Below are 22,758 nucleotides of genomic sequence, written 5' to 3' on the forward strand. Positions count from 1 at the left end.
TTAAGCACTCCAATGCATGCGGCATAAATCTTACAACAGCTTGCTATTTAGAAGCTTCATTTGAATGTACTAGAGATTAGGTTACAGACCTGAGAGAGACCATTTAGAAGGTGAAAAAGTGCAGAGGAAGTGTTTAGGTATTTCTCGTTTATGAATGAGCTGTTACTTTTAACGTTGCGTATTTCTTTGGAAATTAAACAAGTGTTTGTATTTTTAATGCAGACAGCAAATTACTTATGACTATGCATAATTTCAATGAAAAACATGGTTTTTCATGCTGTTCCTCAATTTGAAAAGGAAAAATACAAAGTGCAGCTTTACTAAAAGACAATTTCAAAAAAAGTGTGTAATAGGATGATATTTTTACATTCGGAACATTTCTCTGTCCTCTTTTTGCTGCGTATAACTTGATTCTTGATTGATTCTTGAAGCTGAACTTGTATTACTTAGTAGAGTGGTTTACGTCTTTGTTACAAAGTAAATAGAATTCAGTTCTGCAAAGCATATTTTGAAAGCAGATAACATCTTTTACAATCAATTATTTATGGGTTTTTCTTTTGCATAAATGCTTTTAAAATTAATAATTTGTTTTGTCTTCAACAGAAATTGTAGTTGCTGAAAGTGTTGTTGTCATTAAGAAATTGCTGCAAACCCAGCCAGCACACCATGGTGAAATTATTAAGCATATGGCCAAACTCTTGGATAACATTACAGTGAGTATTTCTGCATAGTGTCTTATTTTCCTTGTTGACTGATAAAAATCACACCATCTCCTTTGAATTTGGGCCATAAATAGAAATAGATATATTAGAGAAATACAACTCTTTTTTTATTTTTTGACATAAAATATTGTTTTTTGTGACGTTAAGGAAGAGGAAATAGAAGCTGTCAGATGGCATCAATTTGTGCCTTAGATCTGAGAAGCTATTTTGAAAGAGATCCCTGGAAATGTTAAGTATTGCTAGTACCATTAGGCCAAGATGAATAGCAGGTTTAGAACATGGAGTGAGTAAGTTGAAATGAAAATAAGTGCGAAGCAACACTTAACTTGAAGATTTTCAGCCTGTTGTCTTACTGATCTGGGGTGGAGTTTAAAAAAGTTTATTCTAACCCTTTTTCCTTACCCCTAAATTAACTGACCTTTCCGTGGTACCAGACACGCTGCTGTGAGTGTGTTGCAAAGTTTCTTGAAGTTGCATTTTTATCTTCTGGATATTTAAGATTCTGTGGCGTTTAACAGTAGAATTTGCATTATTGCCTATTATATATCCTTAGATTAAATTGACGTTTAGGTATGTCAATATTTACTTCCTGAATTCTCCTCAAGGTCCCAGTTACTGATAAAACATTTAGTGGTCTATACTAAATGATAGTGTAGGGCTGAAGACCATTGGCTACCTATTCCATCATACCCCAAAGGTGACAGATTTTGATCTGTCAATAAGTATTTTTCTGTAGATGCTATAAATAGGACTGTTCGGTTTCATATAATTACACATATATTTATTACACATATACATCATATAATTTATTGATGATGGAGCAGTAAATAGTTTCTAAATCAGTGAGTCTTCTATTTTCCATAGTTGAATTTGACAAAGTTTGGAATATTAAAAGAAAAAGGAAGTGTAGTTGTCTCAGTTCATGCTTACTGAACAGGTTAAACAAATCTTTGGCCGCTAAGAGCTGATGATCAAACTTCATAGCTGATGTAAAGAAAATATAATTCTACTGGATTGCTCATATCCAGAATCAAAAGAGGCTATAAGATACCACTGCTAGTTACACATTAAATAGGTATTACCTATTTTATAATAATCACCTGTGTTTTCAGAAAATGTGTGCAATATTTTGATTGATAATTACAATCTCATGAATTGTGTATAATCTTATTATACACGTTTCCTGGCACTTCACCAAATGAGTTTGTCATCTTTTTTCCACATATTGTACAAGAGAAAATAGTTGTTTTCTAAATATTTTGTTTAAAACTTAAAAGAGTTTTGTAGCTATTTTAAACAATTAATACTTCTGAGTAAGTATTTCAAGTTTTAAATACAGGGAATTTTTTTTTGAAAAAAAAGTCCTTTTTTAAGTTGAATAAGGGGCGAAAAAAGAAGACATGCAGTACTTGAACTGCTTTGACATACTTATGTTCTCCAATAATGAGGTTGTACGGAATATCAGAAAATGGTAAGTAGTAGGAGAACAGTCTGTGGAACAGAGCAGTCATAAGAATAAAAATCTAAATCTGAATCATCCTTATTCAAGAAGGAAGCAGTGACAGTGATGCTGTAGGTTCTCCAGGATGATTGTTGTACATGTTGTTTTACATTTTTCTGTGTAGTTTTTTTGATAATAACTTCCAGAAATTTATCTTCCTCAGTATGTTTAGGACTTTGGATTAAGGAATAAATTTGGAAGAAGATCATATTTATGATTTGAATGCCATTATTCTGAAATAACTTGCACCTATTATGTTTGAAAATGGATGTATTCCTTCGCAGAATCACAGAATAGTTTGGGTTGGAAGGGACCTTTAAATGTCATCTAGTCCAATCCCCCAACCCCTTCAGACACTTCTGAAAAGGATAAGTGTATTTTTATATGTTTAGGAAGGTGGCATTTGGATTATATAATTACTGAGGATCTGAGTTTGACATTCTGACATTTAATAAAGCATTACTAGAATTCCTGAGATCTGCATGTGTATTTTAAACATTGATCTTTGCTATGGGAAGAGTGGTTGTGAGTTGACATAACACAGTTGTCTTGGTTTTTGTCTGCTATAAGACATAGAGACACAAAGCAAGGATTCCTGACCCTTGCTACATTGACATACAATATACATACATACACACATGCTTTTGTACACACATATTTTACACAGATTTTTTTTTTTCCCTGACCTCTTCTGTTGGGGAGAGTATTTCTGGGCTCATTTTGAAATTGGGATTGAAACTTAGGGGACCAACCCTATTCCTCTGTGCAAGAGCATACCACTGTCTTTAAAGGACCTCTTGCATTTGAACATAGGAGAAGCAGCCAAATTGTATGGTCTTGAATGAATTTGAAAGTAAGTGGAGGGTTGGGGAGTGTGGGCAAAGAAATTCTTTCGTGCTTCTTAGAGTTGAAATTAATTTAATTCTATGTAAAACACATCTGAAAGCATAAACAGAATTAAATACAATTAAACAGAAAAGCACTTAAGGTAAAAATAAACTTTTTGATTCTTCTGTCATGATTTAGTTTAGGTAAAATGGTGAACACTTAGCCACTAAAATAAACAAAATTGATGTAAACTGGATGGAATACACTATTGGGTTGGTGCCTGAATTTATTTCATTCATATTGTTATAAATTTCACTTCTGTTAGCCTGAGATTGTGATTGTCAATGACGAGGTGTCTAAAAATCTTTCATAGCAATGTTTCTTTCAGGTCATCCAATCTGAAATTTACTCATTCCTGTCTTCATCTTGTCTTAATTCTTGTCTTCATCATCTACAGAAAAGTGATAGGATGAATAGTAAGCTAAATATATCTGACCAACTATAAGAAATATTAGGAAGTTCAATTAAAAACTACTGAGCTTTTGTAGACCACTGACTCTCATTTACAGTAAAGCTTAGGACTGCGTCCATTTCAGTTTGCCCTTTAATTGATTGTTTTTTACAGATCTGAATAGAGTGATTTTTTTTTTTCCTTTGCTTTTGTATGTTATCATTTGTACCTTAAACTTTTATCTCAGGTGTGCCCAGGCAAAGATCTATGAGATCTGGTTTGTGTCTAATATTTGTTGAGTACCTAGACCTGTGCATAGTACAGCTCGATCTAGCTGTATTACAGCTCCTTTGCTCCACACACTTCAAAAGTGGTAACTGAGAAATGCATGTCTGATGGTGTTCTGAATATATTAAACAAGAGAATAATTGGATGTCTTTAAACTGCCGTTTTTTTAAATAATAAAAATGTTTCCATGTGGCTGTTAATAACATCATCATGCTTTACAATTTAATGACTTAGTAAGTTTTGGGCCAGAGATCTAAGCAGTGCTGGTTTGTGCTAGGTGTTCGCTCTGAGGGTAGGCTTAATTAGTTTTGTGTGTATAGTTTTTAGAGTGACAGGAGTTTAAAAAATATGCATGTGGAAATGGGCCATTTAAAGAAGGATGATACTGGTTGAGTCCAAAAGTCCTCTTAAAAGAGTAGTCTTGTCTTCAGCAGCACCAAAAACTGGTTCTTTAGGGAGAGGGATTTAAAGATAAGAGCAAGTTCATTGTGATGCACCTCCAGTGTACCTTGTCAGCCGCTGACTGGAAGCTTGAGTTTGCTATCCACATCATCACGCTTACTAATCTTAAAATTCTAATCTCTCCTCATGTTCCATATCTCTGATCAGCCTTTCCCTCTTCTCTTTGTCTTTCCTGGTACTTGTGTGGTGGCGTGACCAGAAGTGCACACAGTAGTCAGCATATAAAGGAGAAATTTTATGCAGTGACATAATGATATTACTTGTTCTGTATTTTTTATCACTTTCCTTGGGTTGTCTGCCTTTTGACTTCTGCAGAACATTGACTTAACAATTCTACAATTCTCTGAAAATATTCATGATTCCAAGATATTTTTCCCTAGAAATAGTTTGGGGTCCATCAGTGTGTGTGTAGAATTTTTTTTTTTTTTTTAAATCCGGTTATTAATGTTTCAAGGCCAGGTGCATCACTTCTGCCCAATTTTTAAGTATCACTAGTAAGTAATCTTCAACTGTTCAGGCTCTGTTTTAGTTTAGATTACCTTGAATAATTTTGTATTATTCATGTCAGCAGACTGTCTCCTCACTAGATAGCCCTCTTCTAGGTCACTTGCAAATCTGTTGAACAGCACATTTTCCCCTATAGGTGCCTGTGGGACATCTGATGATTGCCTTCCATTGTAACTGGGTTTATGTCTTTTCTGTTATCTAGTCCTTTTTTATTCATGAGAGTTCCCTTCCACCTTGTAAAGGATGATGTTTTCAAAGATGTTGCTGAGGGGCTTTTTCGAAAGCTTTTAGAATATTCTCTCATCAAATATGTATCACTTAGTCGTATAGTCTACTCTTTTAGAAAATCTTTCCTTCAAAACACCTAGGGTCAGAATTTGTCTAAGTCCAAATACTTGCAGATTTAATCTGAATTAAGTTTCAAAGTGGATTGGTTAGACTGTATTGATTAAACTGGATTAACACGTCACACTTCTGTTTACATCTGAAGTATGCCTCTCTTATCTCAATTCATTTTAGCAATGAATGAATGTAAATCAACCTACCAAGAATTAGCTGTACGTAAGAATGTCTCTATGGTGTTCTAAATGTGTGTATTTCCTCATATAAACAAGCTGCAGTAGTCTCCAAATTAGTTACTGCCTTCTTCTTTTTAGAAAAATAATTTATGATGTTACATTGTACCCAGTAGTGATTGCTTTCTGGGTGATGGGAATCTTGTAGTTCTGGTATGATTTTTCTCCAGACTTCCTCTTATATTACTACTAAGGCAGTTTTTTTTCCTTTTGATAACTGATGAATTCTGACATCCTTGGTTTTCATTACAGACTTATTCCTAATTCCTTCTAGAATATGAGACAGCATATGAGAGAAGTCTGAAGTGTTTTCTAATCTAGAAATGAGGAGGAACACTTCTTGATGGGATAAAGACAAGATACGGAGTTGCAAATTTAGAGGAAAAATAAGATAGATGCATGTAACTTTGAAGAGCTTAATATGTGGGGAAAAACATGTCACTTATGGAAGCAATTAAGAATTACTAATTACTGGTTTGGGTTGGGATTCTTATTACTAGAGTAGGTGACTGGGAGTTTTTGACACTGCTCTGTCCATTTATCCAACAATAACAAACTGAAGTTCCTCTGCAGTATTCCTGTGTAAATACTGCTTATTGCCATGTTTCTGATACTGCTTCACAACAGAGTCAGCTTGCTTGCTTTACTTAAGTTCTCCTTTCCCTCAGCGTTGGGAAGGTATCACAAGGTATGACATTCATATGTTCATATGCATTTCAATTCTGCAAGCTTCAGATTCTAGCCACATTCTTTTCCCTAGGATATGCTTTAATAATGTATTTTTAAACCTTTATGTAAGTAATGCCTTAATGAACAATTCTCATCATTTGATGATTTTTTTACTTGCTCTAGTATCTGTGTAATGTTTTAGAATTTGCGGAATACATGGCCTTTGGGACATTGTGTCCAGGGACACTGGATACTGAACTTGAAACAAATACTCAGCTTGAATAAAACACAATTTAAACAAAACCTGTACACTATATAAGATGTGGCGGTCATCCGTGGAGATCCTTTTTTAGAGGACTTTTATGTGTAGAGGTTCAAATACTGGAGGAATCTTTGAAGGTCTACCATTTGAAAACAAAAAACCAACACCTGTCTTTTACTCCTGTTCTTTCCTGTGTACCTTTTCTTCGTGCTGCCAGTCTGACATTTCACATCAGTTTCATCCCTCTTTCCATTTCTGATTCCAAGTAAAATTTAAAAAATTGCTAGCTATGCAGATTTTCTTCTGGATGCAGAGAATTAGATCTCGTTTGCAATTTGAAGATCTCCTTATTTTCTGACAAATGTGCATAACCAGAATTGGCAATTTGAAGCTGTACTTCAGCTGTGTATGTTGTGTAATAAGGTTAGAGCTGAACTACAATAGGTCTTGAATTGTGTTGTTTAGAGTGATCTGTAAAATCTTTATAATGTCATTCTCTAACTGCTGTAAGTAACCAGAGTCTTGCTTTGAGGGGAGAGGGTCTGGCTGGTTTTTATTTTTTATTTTTTAACCATTTATTTATTTTCCTCCAGACAGTGGGTTAAAATGGCAGTAGAAACTGCCTTCTGGTACTAAGGCTTAAAAAGTGCACTTAACCACTTGCTCAGGGCCTATGGAATAAAACATCAGGCAAAGTAATTTACAATCTTGTTTGCCTTTGAGGATAATGCAGAGCAGGGCTGAATAATGAAAGTATTATTTCCTGCATTTTTGTCAATTCAAGGTCCCTACTTAAGCTATACTGGAAAAGTCAGTGAACGTCTTAGAAGTTGCTTCATTTCTTGATGCTGTTTGAATGCCCTGGAAACAATGGCTGCAGGATCATGCACTTGATATTACATGGTTGAGGACTGGAAGACTTAAACAGGGAAAAAGAAATCTGAAAATATTGTGTGATTTTGACCCCAAATGAATTCAGTGACACAGAAACATTGGGTTCATCAGTTCGACATACACTTTTCATTAAAATGGCTTCCACTCAGGGTTTAATTCAAAAAGTCTCTAATTGATACTGACTCTTGTTGCACAAAATTGTGTTTAATATATACAGTATTTACATAGGAAGCTAACCACCAGATTAAAAAGCATAATCTCTCAAGAAATTTGATCTGTCTTCCATTGTCACTATTTTTCAGATTAGGCTTTGTTTAGTCTATTTATTTTACATTCTAAAACTAGTTTATTACTCTAATAATTACATTTTACAAACTGGGAAAAAACTTGAAAGAGTAAAACATTGTGCTTAAATGCACACTGTTTAAATATATTGAAATACATTTCATTGTGGTTTTAAAGTGTAGTCCTGGGTTTGATTAGGAGTAGTACAACAGTGATGTTTGTCTTCCATAATTAATACTATTACAGAAATTGATCTGCTCTGTGAGTAATTTTTTGGCTTTAAGAAAAGATAATAGGAAAAAGGATGTTTCTAATAGGCTGCTGCCCAAACTGTGGTACTTGGTGATCTCTTGTAGAATTCTAATATTTTAACAAGTCTGTAATGAAATATTTTAGAAAAATAAATCTAGCATAACTGAAACCTGAAGTTGCCTATATATTCTTATTTAGAGGTATCTATCTCTACTGCAGGCAACTTGAACTGCTCCAATACTGGAAAATTTAATGTACCACTCAATTACTGTTCTTTAGCCCAATTTAAAATAATAGATTGGGAGTGAGGTCTTAATGCAGTGTAACCTTTGGAACATTAGAAATAACCTCTTTCCCTTCTGAAATCAGTGTACAGTAATGGCATCAGTCTTACCATTCTGTGGCGAACATATTCTGACTGCATTTAAAGTTTTTCTATTTAGCAGTTTTTCAGTAGCTCATTCCCCTCTCTCACACTATAAGTTCCAAGACCATTTAAATTTTTTGTCAATTCACAAAAAAAAATCATCTCTATCTCAATCAGTATTTACATATATTTATGTATGTTAAATCACTGTGTTATACCACTCAACACATTACGTTACCTCTACCTTAAATATCTTTTCCATGTTTAGAATTGGCATTTATGTCTTGAGGGGATTTGTTGTTGTTGTTGTTGGACTCCTGTATTCTGTCTTTCCATGATCTGGTTGCTTTCTCTTTCAGCAGAGACAGTCCTCTGTTTTCCCCATGACATGCTTGTTTATATTTTTGTTGGCATGTGTATTTGCAACAGTGTGAGGTATAGAGGCAGATATTGTCAGGTTGACTTTATTCAAAGGTGTTCCCAAACTTCTTGGAGCAGTAAAACATGTTTAATCATTAAAATTTTTTGTGAACATAATTAGTATTTCTTTTAGTATGGCTTAGTGGGCCATTTATTAGGGACTGTGGACCATAGTTTGGGAATTGCTATCCTGAACCTTTGGTAGTTTATTTGCATTTGTTACCTTTTATGAATGTAACTGGAAAGCAGTACTTTCAAATTTTATGTGTATACAGAGTAGGATACTTAATAGTTGGTTCCCATTGTAATTCTGAGAAATAAATATTCATATATGAATAACTGGCATATGCTGGAAAAGTAATTAAAACTTATATAAAAGATGCTACGAATTAGTGCTTGGAGAGCCACAACGCTGAATTTCTAAAGCTTGTTCCTCCTGTGAATCTTCCCTAAGGCAGAACTCATGCTGGCTTAAATGTAAACTTATTTAAAAAGATCACTGTATAGTGTAGGGAGTAATGGAAAGTGTTAGTACAAATATCTTTTACTTTTTTAGAAAAAGCAGCAAAATTAGTTGAAATTGCAGTTAAAGTTGGAAGCTTTCCTTTTTTCTGAACTACAGTCAGTCATTTCATAGGACAGAACAGTTACGTTTTTCCCCTAATATTTCAACATCTGTTGAACAAGAGTCTGTACAGAATGTGAGAGCACCAGTCTGTAGATGCTATGCAAGACATGCTTCTGCCTAGAAGAATTTTCTCATTGCATACTTTCTTCCTTCCTCTCAAGGAAGGAGAACAATGTTTTCAGGGAGGTATGTAACACAGATGCAATTTTTAATTTGACCACCAGGTAATATAGGCTAGCTCACCTTTGAGAAGAGTGTATGTATATTATTTCATTTAACTCCTAACTACTTCTAGCTAAACTCTGCGTGGAACATGAGCTTGTTTTCTTCTGTGCTTTCCCATTTTGCTTCCCCTCCGCCTGTGGACAGTACTGTGCTTTTGAAGTTGGCACCATATGCTGGGAGTTCATCTAAAAATTGCTGCTGCCAGTTATTTCAGTGAAATGGTCAAGTAGCTCCAAAACAGTAAGACCGGTGTGAAGTTTCTGGTCAGAGTGTTTTCAGTTAAGGGGTTAGATCCAATTCAGAAATTGAGAACCCTAATTTTGAACTCCTGTCTCTCCAAAATTCTGTGTTCAGCTGGCCTTGGACATCTGCAAAAATATGAATCTTACTGTCATAAAATTTTAAATAAAAATGAAGGAAAGATAGCAATAGTCTTAAAGAAATTCTTGTGCTTTTAAAGTAGATAGGGAGGATTTGAGGAAGCTGTATTGTTGTAAACTGTTTCTATATGAATATAGTCACAAAAAAGCACTATTTCGTTTCATCATGGTGTTTAGCGTAACCTGGTGGCACGAATTCCCAATCACACCTTGAAGGCTTGAATTCTCTTCCCAACTGCCACCAGCTTGAACTGTGAAGATGAACACATTGCTTCTACATGCCTTTGTTTCCATTTCTGCTCTGTCTTGTCAACTCATAATGCATGGTTTGTGGGGCAGTATCTGTATCTTACATTTGTATGAATATTCAGTCTACCACAGGGGCTGTATTGAACAGTATTTTGTTTAACTCGTTACTGAACACAGACATGTACAAGTACGCAAGTAGTCTTTGTGAATGTGTTAACTTAGAGTGTGCAATGTTTTCTCAGGTTCCGGTAGCCAGAGCCAGCATTCTCTGGCTCATTGGTGAGTACTGTGAACGGGTTCCGAAGATCGCACCTGATGTTTTGAGAAAGACAGCAAAGAGCTTCACTAATGAAGACGACCTTGTCAAGTTGCAGATCTTAAATTTGGGCGCAAAACTCTATTTAACAAACTCAAAGCAGGTAAGCTTAAACTCAGAAGCATACGTATTTAGAGTCACAGTAGGTTTTGTGCAGTGTGTATAAATCAGTGGTGATTTCTTTTATATAAGTAACCAAAACTAGTCCATATTATTCTACAAAGAAAAGCTGAACATCAGTTTTCAAGAAATTTAACAGACTAAATCTAACCATGAGTCTTTGAGTATGTGCTGGATTGTAAATATGAATGTAGTGATGAGGTCACTCTTTTTTGCCTCTCTTTCTTGGGGAAATTGTGGATTTTTAAATTCACATAAATAAGAAAGATCTGTAAATTGTATTACTGATAGCAGATAGGAGATTTTCCAGATGTGATTTGCTGTTTTCTGGATCTAAGACCAGAATTTTCAAGGGAGTACTATCAATTTGAACAAGAAGCTGCTAATTTTTTGTTCAGGATATCTAAAAGGAGATGCCAGCAAAAGGCTTTGTTATGTCTTTCCCCATCAGTGCTCATCTTAAAAGATAGTAACTGCTTTCCCTTTTTCTCTATTTCTTACTATTTCACTCTACCTTGTGGAGAGGGTGGATTTTGATCATCTCTAGTAATAAAGATAATCTAAAAATGTCAGATAGTACGAAAAGGTGAACTTAGATCTCCAGGAAGCTGAAGACAATAGCTATGAGATGTGCCAGCTGCCTCTTTCTTCTCAATGATAGCACTGTGAACTTCATCACTCTCTGGCTATGGAATATAGCATCTTGACACTAATTTTTCACCGTAATTCCAATTATTACTGTAAAAGGTTGTAAAATCAAAATTGGGTTTTTTTTCCAAATGTAGAAGAAACAGTCTAGGAGGTTTCTGGAATGTGTGGCTGATAACTTCCTGACACAGCTGGTAAGTGAGCCTACCAGGGGAGGTGCCTCGCTTGACCTGCTGTTAACAAACAGAGAAGGACTGGTGGGAGATGTGGTGGTTGGAGGCCATCTTGGGCTTAGTGACCATAATCTGATAAGAGTTCTTGATTCGGTGCAAAGTAAGGAGGGGGATGAGCAAAACCCCTACCATGGACTTCCGGAGGGCAGACTTTGGCCTGTTCAGGACGCTGGTTGAGAGAGTCCCTTGGGAGACGGTCCTGAAGGGCAAAGGGGTTCAGGAAGGCTGGGCATTCTTTAAGAAGGAAGTCTTACAGGCGTAGGAGCAGGCTGTCCCCGTGTGCTGTAAGACAAACCAGTGGGGAAGACGACCAGCCTGGCTGAACAGGAAGGTTTTGCTGGAACTCAGGGAAAAAAAGGAGAGTTTACCACTTTTGGAAGAAGAGGCAGGCAACTCAAGAAGAGTACAGGGATCTCGTCAAGTCATGCAGAGAGAAGATTAGAAAGGCAAAAGCCCAGCTAGAACTCAATCTGGCCACTGTTGTAAGAGATAATAAAAAATGGTTTTACAAATACATTAACAACAAAAGGAGAGCCAAGGAGAATCTCCCTCCTTTATTGGATGTGGGGTGGAACATTGCCACCAAGGATGAGGAAAAGGCTGAGGTACTTAATGCCTTCTTTGCCTCAGTCTTTAATAGTCAGACCAGTTATCCCCAGGGAATTCAGCCCCCTGAGGAGGAAGACAGGGACAGAGAGCAGAATAAACCCCCCATAATCGAGGAGGAAGCAGTTAGCGACCTGCTACGCCATCTGGACACTCAGAAGTCTATGGGGCCGGATGGGATCCACCCGAGAGTACTGAGGGAGCTGGCAGAGCAGCTTGCCAAGCCACTCTCCATCATTTATCAGCAGTCCTGGTTAACAGAGGAGGTCTCAGATGACTGGAGGCTTGCCATTGTGATGCCCATCTACAAGAAGAGCCAGAAGGAGGATCCGGGGAACTACAGGCCTGTCAGCCCAACCTCAGTACTGGTGAAAATTATGGAGAGGTTCATCTTGAGTGCGCTCAACAGGCATGTGCAGGCCAACCAGGGGATCAGGCCCCGCCAGCATGGGTTCATGAAAGGCAGGTCCTGCTTGACCAACCTGATCTCCTTCTACGACCAGGTGACCCGCCTAGTGGATGAGGGAAAGGCTGTAGATGCTATCTACCTGGAATTTAGTAAAGCCTTTGACACTGTCTCCCACAGCATTCTCCTGGAGAAACTGGCAGTTCATGGCTTAGGTGGGTATATTCTTCACTGGTAAAAAACTGGCTGGATGGCTGAGCTCACAGAGTTGTGGTGGACAGAGTTAACTCCAGTTGGCAGCCGGTCACAAGTGGTGTCCCCCAGGGCTCAGTTTTGAGGCCAGTCTTGTTTAATAACTTTATCAATGATCTGGATGAGGGGATTGAGTGCGCCCTCAGTAAGTTTGCAGACAACACCAAGTTGGGCGGGAATGTTGATCTGCTTGAGAGTAGGAAGGCTCTGCAGAGGGATCTGGACAAGCCGGATCGATGGGCTGAGGCCAATTGTATGAGGTTCAACAAGGCCGTGTCGGGTCCTGTGTTTGGGTCACAACAACCCCATGCAACGCTACAGGCTTGGGGAAGAGTGGCTGGAAAGCTGCCTGGTGGAAAGGACCGGGGAGTGCTGGTTGACAGCCAGCTGAATATGAGCCAGCAGTGTGCCCAGGTGGCCAAGAAAGCCAATGGCATCCCGGCTTGTATCAGAGATAGTGTGGCCAGCGGGACTAGGGAAGTGATCGTCCCCCTCTACTAGGCATTGGTGAGGCCACACCTCGAATACTGTGTTCAGTTGTGGGCCCCTCTCTACAAGAGAGACATTGAGGTGCTGGAGTGTGTCCAGAGAAAGGCAACAAAGCTGGTGAAGGGTCTGGAGCACAAGTCTTATGAGGAGTACCTGAGGGAACTGGGGTTGCTTAGTCTGGACAAGCAGAGGCTGAGGGGAGACCTTATCGCTCTCTACAACTACCTGAAAGGAGGTTGTAGAGAGGTGGGTGTCGGTTTTTCTCCCAAGTAACAAGTGATAGGATGAAAGAAAATGGCCTCAAGCTATGCCAGGGGAGGTTTAGATTGGATATTAGGAAAAATTTCTTCACTGACAGGGTTATCAAGCACTGGAACAGGCTGCCCAGGGAAGTGGTTGAGTCACCATCCCTGGAGGAGTTCAAAAAACATGTAGATGTGGCACTTCAGGACATGGTGTAGTAGGCATGGAGGTGTTGGGTTGACGGTTGGACTAGATGGTCCTAGAGGTCTTTTCCAACCTTAATGATTCTATGATTCTGTGATTTCTAAGAAATATATTGTCTGAGATGTATACACTTTCCTGGGCTGCTAGACTTCTTTGTCTTACAACAGCTTGGATAGCATGGGATCTTGTATCTCTGCAACTGTGGTGTCTACTCATTCCTTCATAGCTATATCCAACTGTAAACTTGATGTGTCTCAGACTTTATTCTGTAGGGCATGTGGGAGATAAACTGTCTTGCCATGCATTCAGATAAGAATGAATGCTTGTCCTCTGCTTATACAGTCTAAAATGGGGCAGTAACCAAAGCTGACTTCTTTCTGTCAGTGCTTGTCTTAATGAAAATGCTGACTGAGCTAAGGAAAGTTTGGTTTATCTACACTGTCTCCTTTTGGCCCATTACATAATATTTACCAATTTTCCGTATAATTTTTGTAATTTTACACTAATTTTTCCACACCATGTTTGGCCAAAAATCTATTGCATACAAGGAGATTATGTTTTCTGTGACACCCCCCCCCCCCCAGTTTCACATCTTAATACATTTTAAACTGTCATTGTAAGTGTTGCATAACCCTTTATTCAAATATGGTAATGATAATAAAGCAGAAGAAACTGTCTCCTGAGATGCCTACTAAATGATGAATTTCATCAAAGGGTGTTTTCCTCTTTTAGTTTTAGGTTGTGGAAAAATAGGTTGTCTCCTTAAGTGGTGAAGCTATTCATATACAAAATTCTAACAGAGTAGGTTGATGACTTGGCTTGATTCAAAGCTCCTTCCAAACTAGAATATGATGGTTTTGCCTTTAGGAGCTGGTAACGCTCTTCCTGTATCCACGTCCTTACTCACTCATTTCTTTCTGGAATTACTTCAGTTCCTAAAAAGTCCAGCCATTTTTCAGTCTAATTTTTCAAACTGGAAGGCAAATCTTGTACACTTGACTGCTCCGTTGTCAGTCTGTCTATTTCTCCTCATCCCCATGTTTTCTCCCTCCATATCCTACCCCACCACATAATACTTTTTTCAGTCCTTTCATCCAAAGACAATGGAGTTGTGAAAATCTCAAAGATACAATGTCACTTTATTGAAAAGTAGTGGTAGGATAGCCAAGAGACACTCAACACAAACCAAAGAGACTAAAAGAGCTCTTTTCCCAAGTGACGGAAAGGCAGGTAAAACTCATCTGTTAAGTCTTGTTTGGAGAAAAGCAGATGTGAGCACAAAATTCTGGAGGAAATAAGGCTTCATTATTTTTTTCCCTTTCTGTAAATATATTGTTTTATTTGCTGATAATTTCTTTAGGCATATGTTCAAGCAGTTAATGCAGCGCATTCTCAGAAATGCTTTTTAAAATTCAGGATTTTTTATAAGAATTTCCAATATCCTTTAAATCCTGTGATCAGCCCATGAATTTTCAAAGGCTGTTTATAATTTAAGGAAGAGTTTCAGGTTCAATCCTATCTGGATAAATCTATAATAAGAACAGACTTTCTTCTGGTTGTCTATGTTTTTTGGTAAACTTGCTTCCTTTTTTTCATCACTTAGGGACATAAAAATCCTTATGAATGTGTTAGATAGCTGTCTAAATGGAGCTCATATAGGAGAAAGTATTATGTAGAAAATGTCATCTAATTGCCTTAGCTATTTTTTGCATAAAGCAGGAAGAATAAACAGATTTTGATGGGTTTCTGTTGTGTAACAGGGCAGGACTCCCACCAGAAAAAGTCCTGAGTAGTCCTAGTGTATAAATAGATTTGTCAAACATGGTTTAGCACAATAGCCTTATCTTACGTATCTAAAGAATCAAGTTACTGCAAGCTAATGATATCAAAGAGGGGATAGATAGCTGTTTCTTTCCCATTGTAGAGCCTCATTTGTTGGTGATACTTGCATTATACAATTTTTCAAGTGGAGACCTACCAAAACATTAATTGCTGCTAATATAGATTAAATTCTTAGATAGAACTATTGCCACTAGAAGATTTCTAGAAATGTTGCTAAAGGATGCCTTGAAGTATACTTTTCATATTAGCCAAACCAAAATGTACAAAAATAGTAACAGATTCTAACAGTGTGGAGATAAAAGAAATTATATTATGCCTATATAATGAGCATGTCCAGATAATAGGCGATGTTGACATATGGTAATAAATGTATTCTATCATATATCAGAATACTTTGTCTTACTGTTCTATGAAGCAGTCATGGTGTGCAGATTCTGTCATATTTCACCAAATTAACGTGCTTGCTCAAATAATTTTCAGCTTCTTATGGATATTCCTTTGTTGGAAAAACTGATGTGTATTCATTAGTTTATTTTTTGTTTTTAATTAAAATTAATTGTTTCTATTAGCTACCTCCATGTAGAAAAGCTTCGCTACTTGTTTGGTTGCATTGCCGTAAGACAAGAAACAAAAATAGTTTTTTCTTGCTGTTTTCACAAAAACTATTTATACTATATATGATGCTTTCAAGGAGACTTCTTGCAGGTGTGGAGCATTCTTCCATATGAATTTGTTGTGTCTTTATCTGTACTGGATGATATGGGAAAGATATTTTAGGGGAGAGGAAAGGGAGGAGGAAAAGTGAAAGGAATCATGGAGAAAATGATCCCATTAAAGAACATGCAGTCTTTCAGGATCAACTCTTTATGTCGTTTCATCTACGCTCACTGAAAATGTGCCCACCATGACAGCAAGGCCCTCAACTTTTCCCATCCCTATAACAATTCGCAAGTAAAAACCACTGTTTTTTATGATCCATTCTGCCAACCTTTCTGCCATGACAGCAAGGAGTCTTGTTTTGTTTTACAGAAGAAAAGTGATGGCAAAGGCTGCAGGAGGTACCCCTCATTTAGTTTAATTCATGCTACCCAGGAACCCTCCCTTCCAATTCCATTTAGATTGACCAGCATAAGTCCTTCATGAATGCAGGTTACGTATGTTCTGTCTGATGTAGTTGTTTAAAATTTTATGCCCCGATATAGAAAGAGCTGCCAATAAGCTGTGAAATACATATGGGAAAGTTTTACCTTTCCCAGACTTAAGACAGTACCTTGGGGGAAAATATATCTTTTCACAGAAACATCCTTGGGTATCAGAGAGAAAAAAGAAACAAAAAATGTTTCACTGAAAGGTTTTTTTAACAATGCTTTTACTGTTATTCTAATGTAATATGACTAATTTCTTCAAATCTTTGGTACTATAGGGTATTTTGTGAAATGCTTGCATACATTGCATTGTATGTGGTTAAAATTAAAACTATTTCTTGTTTACTGTTTATTTCACTTACAGGAGTTAATCAATGTTCTGAAAAAATATTCTTACATCTCTAGAAAAAACTTTAACTTGCATCCTCAAGGTGGACATTATTAAACTGAACTTTTCTTAGCAAATTACACATAACAAAACTGACTGTTGGGGGGGGGGGGGGTTTAACATTTTTCTGCTCACATGATTGAAACTGTGTTATTGTTATAACAGTAGCATGATAAACAAGATATATATGCAAGGATGTTTCTTTGTATAAAGAAGAGAAATCCTCCTTGGCGATAAATTTTTAACCCTGTGTTATTCATCCATTCTGGGTTGAAATACTAAAAATTTACTTATTTATGATGGTATATTATTTTTGCTCTGTTTCCTGTTTGCTTTATATATAAAGAAAGTGGCATACTTCTTTCAAATGTATCTAATGGATACAAGTCTGTTCAGCACTATTGTTCTGGTTACACTACGTTATTTCTAAGATACTGGGAAAGTCTCCCTGATTTTTTTATTCTTTTTATAGTTTTAAAAATTTAACTGAATTATTAAAATTATTTAATATTCTCAGACATCAAATTAGGAAGTCCTATTATGCTGTAAAAAGCTGTGATAATATAAGTTGCTCTCTTACATAAATAAATAAATGACCAATATTACTGGAGGCTTAAAGCTTCAAGAAAAAAATGGAAGAAGTCTTTTATCCTGGTTTTTAGAGGGCATCAGCAGCTTGCTTTTATGAAAAAGTAACAGCTAAATGCACTGCAAATAATTTGCAGTAATCCAGTTCAGTGATTCATGTGTCTGCTTTAATGGGTCATAATTCAGGATAAAGTAACTGAGTGCAGTCAGAGTGCAGACACTGCTTATGCCAGGGACAGTATCTCTTCATAAAACACACCTCAGCAGAAGCAGTTTGCCAGCCCCCTAATACCCTCTGATGTTTTGATGTCCTGCATATTTTTCCGATTAAGTTTTGAGTGCCATGTTTTTAGTTGTATTTCCACATTCATTATCCTCACGTAGACCCTTCAGCGGGTTTGCCATATATGATTATTTTTTTAATGATGCCTTTCTTTCCACTTCAGCAGTTTAATAATCTAGCACATGGCTGCTTCTCAGTACTCAGCATTCACCTCCCCAATACAGAAGAGGACATGTGCTTTGGCTTCAGAATTCCATTTGCAGCTTTAGAAATGCATATTCCCTGTGGAACAACATTTGTTTGACATAACCATTCATTTTTATTACCTCTTTAAATATGTTTATCCAGAGTTATCAATAATCATAAATAACTTGTATTCTGTTCTTGTCCTGTTTTTTTCCACAGACAAAATTGCTTACGCAGTACGTATTAAATCTCGGCAAGTATGATCAAAGCTACGACATCAGAGACCGTACAAGATTTATTAGGCAGCTTATTGTTCCGAATGAGAAGAGTGGAGCTTTAAGCAAATATGCCAAAAAAATATTTCTGGCACAGAAACCTGCCCCATTGCTTGAGTCTCCTTTTAAAGGTATAACTGCCAAAATCATTTGGTAAATGTTCATTGTCTAAAGGAATGTGGCAGCCTATTCTGTTTCAAATATGCTTACAAATTGTGTCACTTAGCAAACACAAATGATTAATATGCAAGGGTACTCACTCTGCTTACTTGCTTTTCAGCAAGCAAGGTTTGCATAGTGCAAACACAGTGCCCTTCTCTGATGATAAACCCTGACAAACCAATCAATTTCTATTCATGTGGATTTTAAATTTGATTTAAATAACAGAAGGTGCGTCTTTTGAGGAAAGCTATTCCTCAATTTAGGAGAATAGCTCTAGTCTTTTATATGGACTTTAATAGAATATTGTTAATGTGAGTATTGCAAATGTTTTATAAATCTGAAATAAATTGAATCTCAATAGATTAGGTTTTTATTATTTTCTCCAAAATCATGATTTTTCCTTTGCGTTTTCCTTGTCTTTTTACAAGTGAGAACCATTGTCTGTCTTCTCAAATTAGAAGGTTATCAGCTTATCTTAATTAAAAATGCTCTGTTATTGTGATGATTTGCGATTTTAATTTTCATACTTACTTAGTCCCAGTTTTGAAGCTCTAAAAGGAGCTCCATTTTGAAGAAAAACTATTAAAATTCTGGATGTGTTTGTGCCAAGACATGTATATGGATTGTTTAACTGTGCTGTCATTCTTAATATTCACAGTAAAGTAATTTTTAGAGAAGCTACATTTCAGAGCAACACCTCTAAACACACTGACTGATTAGCTTTTTTATTGACCATTATGGGGGAGATTATTGTAATCTATGGACTGAAATCAGTTTTTTGACCTATGAAGAGCTTCCTAGTTTATATTTATTCCATGACATTTGAGGTAATATAATGGCAATTACCTTTAGCCCTGATTAAGATTGCTCTTTGTGGTAGAGCTCATGGTGTTTGTGTATTTCTCCCCTCCCCCCTTTTTTTAATAGATCGGGATCATTTCCAGCTTGGCACCTTGTCTCACACGTTGAACAGCCGAGCCACTGGCTACCTGGAGCTGTCCGACTGGCCAGAGGTGGCGCCTGACCCCTCCGTCCGAAACGTTGACGTAGCCGAGTCGGTACGTCAGCATTATTAAAAGTAACTTCACTGAAGGTGCTCGTCAATATAGAATATTAGCCTAAAGTACAAGTATTTAAATATACTATCTGTATGCCGTACTGAAAAACAGTGATGCATGTGAACATCTGTGTTGCTTATTTTAGCTTGGAAACGGAACGTTTGGAAACCTGCACAATGCTTGCTCTTTTCTTTTTAATGAGAAGTGGATCAATTGTAGGCCGCTTCTGCTTCGCTCGTGGATTAAATGGGCTTTTTTCCCCTCCGTCTCACTTTTGATTTCATACCTCTCATATTCGCTGTGCTGCAGTATGTTAATTGCTGTTAATGATGAGTATAGCTGGACTACCAAAGTAGGAGGTGAGTGGAGGTTTGTTTGTGTACAAATCCAAGTCTAAACAGAAAAAATAGGTAATATAAACAAAAGGCAGTGGCAGGGGGAAAACTTCTATATGTTTTGAAGTGCAATGTTTGGAAAAGACCAGGGTTTACATTTCAGATCATCTGGAGAGAATTAGGAAAGGTTTTAATAGGCAAATATAATCTATTAATGCACTAGTCATTTGTTGACATTACAAGACTGGTCTTCTACTACCAATAGCTTGTTGTTACTGGATTGTAAACTTTGAAGCAAAGTCATGCTCTGGTACCGGAGTTGTGATTTATGCGTCAGGTACCAGAGTCCTACTAAATGTCAGTGAAAGTTATTGAACAGCATCAGAAATATAAAGGTATTGGAATATAGTGTGCTGATGGTGCTCCCAGAGGTATGCCATTGTAACAGGTATACCCGGAAAACCATGTGGTCCTTGTCAGGAGCCAACTTTTACAGTAAATCACACATGAATTAATTTGCGTGTAAGGCATTAGGCATAGAATGGGTAGAGAAATTCTAAAAAATAGGTATGACTTGCAGAAGCCAGTGAACAGCAATGTGGTAGAACAAGCATTTCTCCTTAGTAGTTTAATATTACTTGTCTACCTTCTTATATACATTTCAGGAAAAGAGGTATTTGTGTACAGACTTCTGAAAGCTTTTATGAGGAGAATCTGAAGGCAGTCAGCTCAAGCGGGGGATTATAAGTGATAGGGTTGGCCTGAAAGAATGTATGGAGGTGCCTTTGTCTATAAAAACAAAAAGTATTGCAGGAAATTGATCAAATAGAGTAACATCCATCTACAACATAATAGAAAACATCTCCCTCCAACCATTTAAATGACAAAACAAACATGAAAATCCTTTCCCTGTGGTTTTTTTGCAAGTATTTTCTATGGAGAGTGTCTCATTGTCATTAATTTTGTGGTTCCTCTGATACTGCATGTGCCTACACAGTGTATGTGAGTGAAGTTGAGTTGTTAAGCTGCAGTCCACTATTAAACTGTCATTTATATCCAAAAGAATATTGGCTTTTTAAAAATACCAGTTGCTGGGTGGAGCATTACAAAGCTTTAGCAGGTTTTGGTGTTAAGAGGAAGTCAGTGTGTGTCTAGAGCCATACATCATTGTAGGTCACTGTTACAGCTCTTCCAGATGTTAGTCTCACTCCACATCAGAGCAGTCACTGAGGCAGACCTGTATCACTCTGTTGATATAGTTGTCTGCCTATTTGTTTTTTTCCTGGCCCGAGTTTTTCTTCTGCTTCTCTAGTAGTATAGGGGGATATGGAAAGACAAAAATGTCTGGCCAAAGTATTGCTATGTTCTGGTGTTCTTTTGGTAGTAAGAATTACTTTTATTTGGAGAATCGCAAAGGAAGTGAAATATAATTCCTCTGTGGCTGCTGGAACTTCTGCTGCCTGCTGGGTCCACATCTGTTTTCCCCTTAAAACTTGGGATGATGAAGGTGGTGACTAGCCATATTTACCCTTCATTCTAGTCATAGGCTAAACTCAGCTGGATCTAGAGATAAAACTCAGACTTCAGATTCTTTTGGCATAGAAATGTATTTATGGTTACTGATGCTTTTAATCTGCCTTAGTAAATCTTTTTCTAGACTCTCTAATAGACTTATCTCACCTTTTATAGGTATGTACAAAACTTTTATTTCTCCTAATTGTGTAAAGTAAGAGAAGTTTAATAGTTTCTCTTGACTTGCTTAGAGGATTTATTTAGAAACTGGTTAATACTACTAGTGCAAGTGTTTTTCTTTGCCGTGTTGTGTGCATATTTTTCTATTGCTGGTTGCAAAAGTAAACTTAAGTTGAAATTTATTTACAGGCAAAGGAATGGACTGGAATTCTAGGTAAGACAAAGAAAGAGAAACCTACTGAGAAGTTCTACTCTGAGTCAGAAGAGGAGGAAGATGAGTCTGCCAGTACCAGTGCATCAGGTAGGTGTTTGGAAAGCAACTTGCATCTCTGCTGCCTGGAGAACTGTATCTTCAGAACTGGTCACTACTTAAAAAGAATCAGAAAAAATTTCCAAAAAAGCCAGAGCTACGTATAAAATCAGGAAATGGGGGAAAATTTTACATTCACTGTAGCTGTGCAGTAACTGCGAATTTTACAGATATGGCTTGTGTGTTTATTAAATGAGTTAGCCTTTGCTTTGTTTCCCAGTTAAAAAAGCTGGCGTGCTATTTTCATCCTGCTTTGAGTCTAGTAAGACTAGTGAGAGTTTGTAACTCCAGTTAAAGCTAAAGGCACCTAACTTTTTGCGGGAAGAGTGCCCATATGCTTGGTTGTTGGTAACCGTAAGTATTGAATGTTTTTTGGGAATTTGTTGTTGATGAAGTACAGTTTTGATAGCATGTGCTGCTGTGTTGATAAATGGCCAGACTTGTTTAACTGTGTAGTCTTTCATGGGGTTTATTCAGCAAATTGTGTTATAGTATTGCTCTCAAGTTGTACATGACATTTTCTATTTATTATAATGGGAGTGATGATGGGGAAGATAACTGACAGCTGCCTATCAAGTTCAGTGAGCAAAAGTTCTTTTGACCAGTCTCCCACTTAATGCCAGATAGGCAGTTCCCCAAGACAGCCGTTTCAGTAGATGTTAATATAGTTCAGATGCAGTGAAGAACATAATTCTCCCAGCTCCAGACTTTAAACACAGAAAATGTTTAGCATTAGAGATTTAAAAGAATTATCGGCATCTAGTTAAATGGAAGAGGGGCACCTTGAAATCTGAATATGGAGCTTCTTCCCTCTCATTCCTAAACTGAGGAAATATTCAGAAGTGCTTAAGAATTGTATCACTGAAATTAATGATCTCTGAAGCAAGAAAAGAATATATTCACTTCAGATATTTGAATATTTGATAACTATATGATTAATTAGAGGATGAATAATTTGTTTAAATCAGTGATTCAATCATCGTCACTATCAGTATGCAAGAACAGATTATCT

The 22,758-nt window shown here is 36.9% G+C and overlaps 1 protein-coding gene across 10 annotated transcripts in view; it reads left to right on the forward strand.

The window, feature by feature from the left end:
• Positions 1-22,758, forward strand: part of AP3B1 (adaptor related protein complex 3 subunit beta 1) — a 174,699-nt gene that overhangs the window by 86,954 nt on the left and 64,987 nt on the right. For all 10 annotated transcript variants that reach the window (XR_012778927.1, XM_075526422.1, XM_075526419.1 and 7 more), the window contains 5 exons: positions 604-713; positions 10,208-10,384; positions 18,134-18,320; positions 19,279-19,409; positions 21,626-21,737. Coding sequence is in view for 9 of the 10 variants with exons in the window: in XM_075526422.1 (XP_075382537.1) it covers positions 604-713; positions 10,208-10,384; positions 18,134-18,320; positions 19,279-19,409; positions 21,626-21,737 (717 nt within the window). In the remaining variant the exon portion in view is untranslated. The remainder of the gene's footprint in view (positions 1-603; positions 714-10,207; positions 10,385-18,133; positions 18,321-19,278; positions 19,410-21,625; positions 21,738-22,758) is intronic.

This window comes from Mycteria americana, chromosome Z (genome assembly GCF_035582795.1).
Source record: "Mycteria americana isolate JAX WOST 10 ecotype Jacksonville Zoo and Gardens chromosome Z, USCA_MyAme_1.0, whole genome shotgun sequence".
Lineage (NCBI taxonomy): Eukaryota > Metazoa > Chordata > Aves > Ciconiiformes > Ciconiidae > Mycteria > Mycteria americana.